Source organism: Carlito syrichta, unplaced genomic scaffold (genome assembly GCF_000164805.1).
Source record: "Carlito syrichta isolate Samal-C Ts95f unplaced genomic scaffold, Tarsius_syrichta-2.0.1 Scaffold158342, whole genome shotgun sequence".
Lineage (NCBI taxonomy): Eukaryota > Metazoa > Chordata > Mammalia > Primates > Tarsiidae > Carlito > Carlito syrichta.
The window spans coordinates 45006-53847 of NW_007102438.1; the positions used below are offsets into that span (position 1 = coordinate 45006).

Below are 8842 nucleotides of genomic sequence, written 5' to 3' on the forward strand. Positions count from 1 at the left end.
GGGCTGGCGTGTGGACACTGGTTGATGGGCTGGGGTGGGAAGCGGCTCGGGGACGGGCTGGGCGGCCAGAGTGGGGCCTGGGGCCTGGGGCCAGGGGCAGGCCCTTCCTGAAGGCTTTCTCGCTGCCTGGCGTCTGCCTGCTTCTGCTGGTGATCTCTGCTTGGATGCTGCCCACCGAGCCCGCGCAGGCCTGTGTGGGCTTGTAGGGAGTGCCTCTCTTGGGTCTGGGAGGGAGACCCGTGTGCGGTAGACCCTGCTTCCCTTAGGGACAGAGGGCCAGGCCTTGCAGGAGGTTACCAACATGGCTGATCCTTCCAGGGCTGCTTGTGAGTCAGCTGTGAGGAGGGGTCGTTCATTGCCTGCCCCAGGCTTATCTGTTGTGTGGTCAAAACCAAATTCACTCTTTTTTTTTCTTTTATTATTTTTGAGTCGGAGTCTCACTCTCTTGCCCAGGCTGGAGTGTGGTGGCACAATCACGGCCACTGCAGTCTTGACCTGCTGGACTCAGGTGTTCTTCTGCCTCTGCCTTCCAGGTAACTGGAGCTACAGGCGTGCACTACCATACTGGGCTTATTTTGATTTATTGTAGAGATAAGGTCTTGCCAAGTTGCCCAGCTGCTCTCCAACCCCTGGGCTCAGGCAGTCTTCTTGCCACCGCCTCCTACAGTACCGGGATTACAGGCGTGAGCCACTGTGCTTGGCCTCTTTTTGTTTTCCTTTTTTTTTAAATTTTTGAGTTGGAGTCTCACTCTTGTCACCCAGGCTGGAGCGCAGTGGCAGGCTCATGGCCACTGCAGCCTCGACCTGCTGGTTTTAGGCAGTCCTTAGCCTCAGTAGCTGGGCGCACGCCACCGTGCCTAATTTTTTGGTGTGTGTGTGTGATTTATTGTAGAGACGAGGTCTCACCAAGTTGTCCAGGCTGGTCTTGAACCCCTGGGCTCAGGTGGCCTCTTTTTCTTTTAAAGGAAACCTAATAGCCACAAGTGATGAGTCGTGTGAACAGTTTTATAGATAGCATCTTTGAACATATCTTATTTAGAATGTCCCAAAAGTCGCTTACCTGAATCATTAAGAACATCAAGAAGTATGTTATGTTACTATTCAGTAACTGTAGATCAAATGGCATCACTGTTAATGGTGCTGTCTCTGGGGAGGCTGCTGGTTTCCATGAGATTCGTCCTCTCAGTTTACTGTTGTTGAAGTCAGTCTCACTCCGTTGCCCAGGCTGGAGTGCAGGGGCACGCTCACAGCCACTGCAGCCTCGACCTGCTGGGCTTGGGCTATCTTTCTGCCTCCGCCTTCCAAGTAGCCGGGATTACAGGCGTGAGCCACTATGCCCGACCTGTCATCTCTGTTTTATTAGGAACCAGGTTCAGCGAGGAAGGCCACATCAGGTCAACACTTAATTTCTTCCTGCTTTTGCAGGAGAATGTAGCTGAGAAGCACATCTATTTCAAATAAGAATTTTTTTTTGAGTTGGAGTCTCACTCTGTAGCCCAGGCTGGAGTGCAGGGGCACGCTCACGGCCACCCCAGCATTGACCTGCTGGGCTCCAGCGATCCTTCCACCTCAGCCCTCCAAGTAGCTGGAAGTATAGGTGCACGCTACCACACCCGGCTAATTTTTTTGATTTGTTGTAGAGATGAGGTCTTGCCAAGTTGCCTGGGTGGGTCTCGAACCCAAAGGCTCAGGCATCCCACTCGCCTTGGCCTCCTAAATTGCTGAGATTGCAGACTGAGCTCAAATATAATTTCTAAAGAGAATCCATTGGTGCATACTTGTAGTCCCAGCTGCTCGGGAGACTGAAACAGGAGGCTCACTGAAAACCAGCCTGGACAACACTGTGAGACTCTGTCTCTAAAAAGTAAAAGTAGAAAGCGTCCACCAGCTTTGTCTTTCTTCGCACTAAAGGAAGTTACTTGTTTCTAGTAGCAACTTGTGCGTTTCCTAGATGCTTGATTGTCCGGCACTTGGAGAGTGAGCTCGGGTTGCTGAGCCTGGCTTTGCGTATCAGCCCTTCCACACCACTGGCCCTCGGTGGTGACTGGCTAACGGCAGGCCACAGCGATGTGTGCTCGACGCTGCTGGCGCCGACTCGGGCCAAAAGACGTTTTCTGATGTTCTAGGCCATCTTGGCGGCTCAGAGACGAGGGGACGACGTGGAGACGTCCAAGAAGTGGGATGCAGGCCAGAACAAGCAGCATTCCCTCACCAAGAACACGGCCAAGCTGGACCGGGAGACGGAGGAGCTGCACCACGACAGGGTGCCCCTGGAGGTGGGCAAGGCGATCCAGCAGGGCCGGCAGAGCAAGGGCCTCACGCAGAAGGACTTGGCCACGGTGAGGCGCTTTGGCCGGAGGCTCCGGCAGTGTCTGGGCAGGCGGCAGGCCCCACCTGGTGGTGGGGGCTTCGGCGTGCCCTCAACCCTCGGCCCCCCAAAGACCGGCTGCGACTGGCACGAGTCGCGGCTACCCGGGGGTGTGGACCTCGGACCGAGAGCTGCCGCGCGCTCAGCCCGGCCCTGCTCCTGGCTAGTGGCGCCCTGGGGGGCATCTCACTTGGGTTTCACAGCATGTCCTCCCTTTAGAAAATCAACGAGAAGCCGCAGGTGATCGCGGACTACGAGAGCGGACGGGCCATTCCCAACAACCAGGTTCTGGGCAAGATCGAGAGAGCCATCGGTGAGTGTCCCGGGAGGGCCAAGACAGCCCTGGGTGCCCTGTTCTCTGACGTGCGAGAGTGCCGTCCGGGGTCCAGGCTGCTGAGGGGTGATGGGGCCCCAGCTGGGGCCCTTGGGAGCCCTGAGTGCGTAGGCTCTCGGTCTCGTCTCCTCACTCCTGGCCAGTAGCCAGCATCCTCCTCTGAACCGGACGTCGCCTTTCCGTGTTGGCATGGGGCTGGGGGGCGGTTCTTTGGGAGAGACACTCGTTGTCTGCTGTCTGAGATTGTCAGACCACGCGTTTTTCCAGTTAGACGTGAAAACGTGGGGTTTTCGTGTGCCGAGAGCCCATGAGGACCGAGCGGTGCCCTCCTTTCCCTGGGAAGATGTCGGGCAGCTCAGGGCAGGGAGGGAGCTACCCCCGGGACACAGCGGACGTCTGCTGCCACTTGGAGGGTGCTGGGCGGGGCGCTGTGGCGCGGTCCCTCCGTCGGCATTGGGGGCTGTGGCGTCAGTGGTCAGCCACTGGTGGCTCGTTTCAGGCCTCAAGCTCCGGGGGAAGGACATTGGAAAGCCCATCGAGAAGGGACCCAGGGCAAAATGAACACAAAGCCTCGAAATCAGTGCGTTCCGGCTGATCTCGTCTGGCGGGTCCCCTTGACCACCAGCAGCGACGTGGGCCTCCTCACGTGGCCAAGCGGAACACGGGGTCCTGCTGTGGGGACCCCAACCCCCACCTGCTGTCACAGAAACTAAAAAAACCCTTGCAGTGTCTGTCTCTCCCGCCTTTTTCTCTTGGCCCCGCCCCACAGTTGGGGGCTGGACGCGGCCTTGCCTTTCCTGCCGCTTCCTGCATGGTGGCTCAGGCCTGGCGGAGTTGGGGCGCCACCTCCCCGGAGGGTGGGGCTGTGGGCTGAAGCGCAGAAGTGGCTCCGCTTTCCCGAACGCGACTCAGAGAGGCCAGTGGGAGTCTGCTCTCGCTGGCAGTGATGGCCCGCTCCACTTGGGCCTTCACGTGGGGGGCGCTGGTGGGTTTCCGTGACACTGCCTCCCTGTGGGGGACCCCCAGGGACCCAGAGCCGTTTCCTCTTCACGCATCTGCTTGGACAGTCCACGGGCACTGTCCCCTTGGGGCCCCTGAAGACACAGGACAGTGTCTCCCTCGACAGCTGCCTGCCCCGGGCCAGGCAGGAGCCCGAGGCTGGGGAGGGAGCTGGGCCCTCCAGGACGGCCGGGGCAGGAAGGTGGCAGAGCCGGAAGGGCGCAGCGGGCTGCATGGGTGGGGGTGTCACTCCCTCCCCGGGAGAGCCGCTGGAAGGCAGGTCGCATGGGCCTCAGGACACTAGTCCTTGCAGCAGGGCCATGTCCAAGTGACCCCTGGGGAGGCTCAAGCTGGGGGCGCCCTCCGTGTGGGGGAATGCTGGCCCCACCCCAGGCGGGCGGCACTTCGCTACGGCGCCCGACCAGTTCACACCCACGCACAGGCTCGGAGAGGGCCCTGGGAGGCCCAGGGCAGGGCTCTGCCTCCCGAGCTCTCTCCGGAGGGTCATGGGGCCGCACGTGACCCTGGTCCCAAGATCTCAGCCCTGGGATTACTCAAACCTTTACTGTAGACAGAGGGCAAGGGGCGACTTGGTTGTGGATGGTGGGGACAGGATCCTGCACAAGGCACAGTGTGGACGGGGACCCTTGTGGCTGTCGGCACGGAACTCTGTCTCGGGGACAGCAGGCCTGCAGGCTTGCCATGGGCAGTGGACACAGGGTCCCATATTGGGGGTGGCAGACACAAGGGCCCTTCCTGTGTGTTGTGATACCGGGGTCTCTTATTTCGGATGTTGGGTACAGTGATCTTGATGGGGCGGTGCGCATGGGGACCTTGATTGGGGCTGTTGGACACAGTGGGCCTTCCTGGCAGGCTACCTCTGTGCTGCGTTCCTGGAGGTGTTCGTGGTGTGTCCCTGCCCCAGTGGCTTTGTTTTCCTGCCGTCCTCAGTAGGTGCACCCTCACCCAGTGAAGCAAGGCCTGCCGGCCCGGGGTACAGCATCTCAGGGTCCTCATGCCCTGTTCTGCTGTTTGGAGAGTGTCCCCTCAGGTCTGTCTGGGTTGGGTCTGGGAAAGCTGGAGCCCCCCAGGCTAGCAGAGCATGGACACACTGACTTTGACCTGGAGCTTGGGCTGCCCTCGTGGGCCGAGCATTTATTTAGGGGGCAACAGTCATGGCACAGGGGAGGGACACGGAGGCTCAGTGTGCTTTGGAGGGGAGTCTGGTTCCTGGTCGGGGTCTGTTGTGAAGGGTCAGAGCCTCGTCAGGGTGGTCTATGGGTCGCTGGTGACAGACGCTGGGAGGATGACGCGATCCTAGAGGGAGGAGCCTTGTGGTGGTGACAGGCACGTGGGCGGGCAGGGCAGCAGGGCTGGCTCCCGTCCTCCACCGTCACAGCCCAGCGCAGGGGGGCCCCTACCGCGCTGAAAAGGATGTTGTCAAAGCCGGTGGCCGTGGTCTCTGTGTTGCTCCAGCAGGGGCAGCCCCGCTTTCTCTGCAGCCAGCACCGCCTCCCGAGCCCCAGCAGCACCAGGAGCGTGATGAAGAGAATGGCGCCGCCCGCTGCGGCCGGGGCGGACACACGCGGGGCCGCGGCTCCTGGGTCGCAGGAGCGTGAGCTGGGCTTGTGCCCTCCACAGCAGCCCCCAGCTCGGTGCCTGAGTCCGGCCCTGTGTCTGGGGCCGAGGAAGGAGCACGGGCCGCCTGGTGCCCTCCGCCCCTGCGGCCCAGGGTTTGCCCTCTTTGAGAGGGGGAGGGCGTCAGTTCTGCAGAGGGGATTGTGCCCCTGGGGAGATGCCCCTTCCGCCCCTTCCGCAAAGCGACGGCAACCAGGGACCGCCCTGGGAGTGGGTACGGGGAGTGCAGAGGCCACAGCCAGGCGGGGCAGACCCAGGCCAGGGCCCCGGAGGTCAGTGGGGCAGAGAAGGGAGGGCACAGGCCTGGACTTGGTGGCTCCCTGGCCTCCCGGGCTGCAGGGCGCTGGCAGCTCCCAGGCCACGAGCCCCTCCCTGAGCCTGGCAGACCCAGGCCCTCCTCCAAGTGCCTCTGGCTGCGGCCCTGCGCTCACCCTGACTGGCTGCTGGCTGCTGGCACCTCTGCCCGGCCAGGTACTCGACGTCATCCAGGGCAATGGGCCCCAGGGCTGGCTGGCCGCCCAGAGTGGCTTCAAACACGATCTGATGGGAGGAAGAGTGGCCAGTGGCCCGGAGGGTGGGAGGGGCCCCACCTGCGCCCCACAGTCTCCTGGCCCGTGCTGCGGCCTCACCTGGAACTCCTCCGTGCTGGCCACCTCGACCTCGGCCTTCAGCCACTGGTGCCGCATGCGCCCGTCCGCGCCCCACACGGCCAGCTGGCCCTGGGCACTGCTCAGGAGCACCCGCAGTGCCCCCTTGTCTGAAGCAGGGCCAGGGAGGGTCAGGGCCGGTCCTGGAGGGCCCCTGCATGCCTGACAGGGCTGCCCTCTGCCTGCAACCTGTCCTCCCAGCACCCAGGACCCACAGGCCCAGCCAGACTCACAGAAGTGCTCTGGGAAGCCCATGTGGTACCAGAAGCGGAGGCAGGAGGCTGGGGTGGCCGGCAGAGGCTCGCTGCGCAGCCAGGCAGCCTGGCCCCCGGGGCCCAGCACGCCCGTCTCGAAGAAGGCAAAGTGGCCTGAGGAAGAGGGCGGTGACTGCTGACAGGGAGCCAGCCTCATAGCCGAGGGAGCCTGGGTGGGAGGGCCCAGGCGACTGGGGGCGCCCATGGGTGGCCAGTGGGCTTGTATGTCCTCCGGGCACCGGCCACCAGCCCTCGCCATTCCAGCAGGCACGCACCTGCCTCTGTGCCCAGAGTGTGGTCCACGGGGGGCTGGGGGTAGCGTGAGGGTGTGGCTCCCCCACCCCAGTCCCAGCTGTAGGCGCCCAGGCCAGGCCAGGCCAAGTGGCTCCAGCCGCACAGCCCAGACTCAAAGTCACAGGAACCTGCAAGGAAGCAGCCGGTGAGTGGAGCTGTCCCCAGGTCCACCCCGGGCAGCAGCACTGCAGGGGAAGGGGAAGGGAAGGGGCAGGGCTGAGGCCAGGTCTGGGCCGCAGAGGGCTCCCACCTGGCTGAGGGCAGGGCCCGTCCTGAAGAAACAGGTCATCCAGCGCCACATAGGAGCGTTCCACGCCCGCAGCCACGGCCTCGAACACCACCTGGCCGGGCACAGGACAAGGCAGCCTCAGGCCGGTCTGGCAGCCCTTGGGTGAGGGGAGCGGGGAGGGCCACCCAGCGCCGCACTCACCCTCCAGGCCCGCTCCACCCGCACGTCCACGCTGCCCAGGCGCCAGGCCAGCCCACCGTGCGTGCTGACGCTGAACACCTGGCGCCTCTCGGTCTCCTCCAGGTGGACTCGCAGGGTGCCTGCGTGCAGAGCAGCCCGGGTCCGTGGTGTGCAAGGCAATGCCCGCGTGGGCTCCGCCAGGGCCTGCTGGCTCCCAGGCAGCCTCGCACGGGCCCTGCGGGGACACCAGGCCTTGCCTCCCCAAGCCCGCGGGCCCCAGCCCCCCCACCTGGGCTGCGGACGCTCAGGTGGTACCAGAAGGTCAGGCAGGCGGGCTGGGTCAGGGGCCTGTGCTCCTCGGAGGTCAGGGAGGCCCCGCGGCCTCGGGGCAGCGCGCTCGGGCTCGTGTCCACCACCATGTAGTGTCCTGGGGGTGCCGGCATCAGTCTGAGGCCTGTCCAGCCCCCGCCCACCCCACCGGACCGGTACCTTGCGCAGTCTCCGTGGTGTGGTCAGCCGGCGGGCCCCAGGCGGCGTGGCCCGAGGCGTTGGTCTGGCGCCTCCACAGGCCCTGGCCACCGGTGGAGAATCCACAGGCCGAGTCCTCGAAGGAGCAGCGCCTGGGGGCCCAGCAAGGGCCCGGCCGCAGAGCCAGGTCGTCCAGCGCCATGGTGCCGTGGTACCCGTCCCGGAGGCCCTCGAACAGCAGCTGGGGGGGAGGGGGTCAGCTGGCTGGGCCCAGTCCCGCCCCTCGCCCTGGGCACTAGGCCACACCTGGTACTGTGCGCCGGAGCCGGGCTGATGGGCGAGCGTGGCCCAGGCCTGGTGCCAGCGGTTGCCGTGGGTGCCTGACCGTGACCACAGAGGCGTGTCCTTCCCTTCCTGTCGCATGGCCAGGCGCAGCGTCCCTGCAGGGAAGTGGGCTTTGGAGGGGCCCAGTCCCAACCCTGGCCCACCCCAATGGGCCCCAGGCAGGGGCTCCCGAAGGCCCTGCCCCCTCCCAGGCCCACTCACCAATCTGGGGCCCGTGGAGGTGGTACCAGAAGCTGACACACTCTTCGGGGGCTGCAGGCTCCTGGGGTCTGGACAGCAGGCAGGCGCTACGGCCCCGGGCTGGGGGGGCCACGGGGTCCAGGAGCACAAAGTGGCCTGCAGGGGGCGTGGGGCTGCGCTGCGGAGATGCCCGGTCTCTGCTGCCCTGGGAGCCCTTTGGGCCTGGGCACCTCCCCATCCCTGGCCTGGACCCCCAAGGTCTGGGAGCCGCTGCCCTACCTCGGCCGGTGGTGTGGTCATACCCAGGGCCATGGCTCTCCACCCGGCGCCAGTGTGTGTCCGTGAGGTGGCTGGGATACCAGCCGCACGTGTCGCGCTCAAAGTTACAGGAGATCTCTGGGAGGGGGAGGGGAAGGGGGAGGGTAGCCGAGCAGTGACAGCACCTTCCCCCACTCCTCCGGCCCCTGAGAAGGGAAGGCTCGGGGACCCTTGAGGTGCTCTGAGGGAGCCCCCAGGTGGGAACGGGAGGCGGGCGGGAGGGACCTTTGTCTCTGTCGGTGGTCACCGCGGGGCTGCAGTCCTTCAGGGTCACGTTGTCCACCCCAGCCCCCTGGTGGTCGGGGCCGTCCAGGTCCACCAGGCTCACAAACTCCAGCTTCAAGGGGGCCACGAGGAGGAGGAGGACTGTCAAGTCAGGGCAGGCTGCGTCCCCCACCACCCCGCAGGCTGCCCTCCTCACCCGGAAGGGCCGGGAGCGTTCCCCCAGAAGGACACTGGCCACCTTCCAGTCTCTGGCACTGCTGCTCCCGGCCTGCCATGCCAGCTCCCAGGAGCCGCCGCCGTCCACCACCGCCAGCGCCAGGAAGCCTGGCCGAGGGGTCACCGTGGATCCCAGGCCTCGGGCGC

At 64.6% G+C, this 8842-nt stretch overlaps 2 protein-coding genes across 2 annotated transcripts; one reads left to right on the forward strand and one right to left on the reverse strand.

The window, feature by feature from the left end:
* Positions 1-301: 301 nt before the first annotated feature.
* EDF1 (endothelial differentiation related factor 1) lies at positions 302-3437 on the forward strand. Its single transcript, XM_021709098.1, has 4 exons — positions 302-337; positions 2127-2339; positions 2588-2681; positions 3202-3437. The coding sequence occupies exons 1-4, from the start codon at positions 302-304 to the stop codon at positions 3261-3263; spliced, it is 405 nt and encodes a 134-aa protein (XP_021564773.1). The 3' UTR covers positions 3264-3437.
* A 1387-nt stretch (positions 3438-4824) lies between these two features.
* On the reverse strand, positions 4825-8827 carry MAMDC4 (MAM domain containing 4; the record flags this gene model as incomplete). The annotated part of the gene is made up of 15 exons (XM_008051054.2): positions 4825-5018; positions 5123-5298; positions 5765-5879; positions 5969-6096; positions 6220-6354; positions 6516-6662; positions 6785-6875; positions 6965-7083; positions 7233-7370; positions 7433-7652; positions 7718-7851; positions 7958-8092; positions 8216-8332; positions 8480-8591; positions 8676-8827. Coding segments are annotated over 15 exons (1961 nt in total), but the record flags the coding sequence as incomplete, so codon positions are not given.
* Between the last annotated feature and the right edge of the window lie 15 nt (positions 8828-8842).

What these genes read in the sequence shown, in the direction of transcription:
- EDF1 (XM_021709098.1), top strand. Translation starts at nt 302, where the DNA reads ATGGCTGATCCTTCCAGGGCTGCTTGTGAGTCAGCT. An exon ending in GGGCTGCTTGTGAGTCAGCT is followed by an intron (nt 338 to 2,126) that starts GTGAGGAGGGGT and finishes CTGATGTTCTAG; the next exon opens with GCCATCTTGGCGGCTCAGAG. An exon ending in CGCAGAAGGACTTGGCCACG is followed by an intron (nt 2,340 to 2,587) that starts GTGAGGCGCTTT and finishes TCCTCCCTTTAG; the next exon opens with AAAATCAACGAGAAGCCGCA.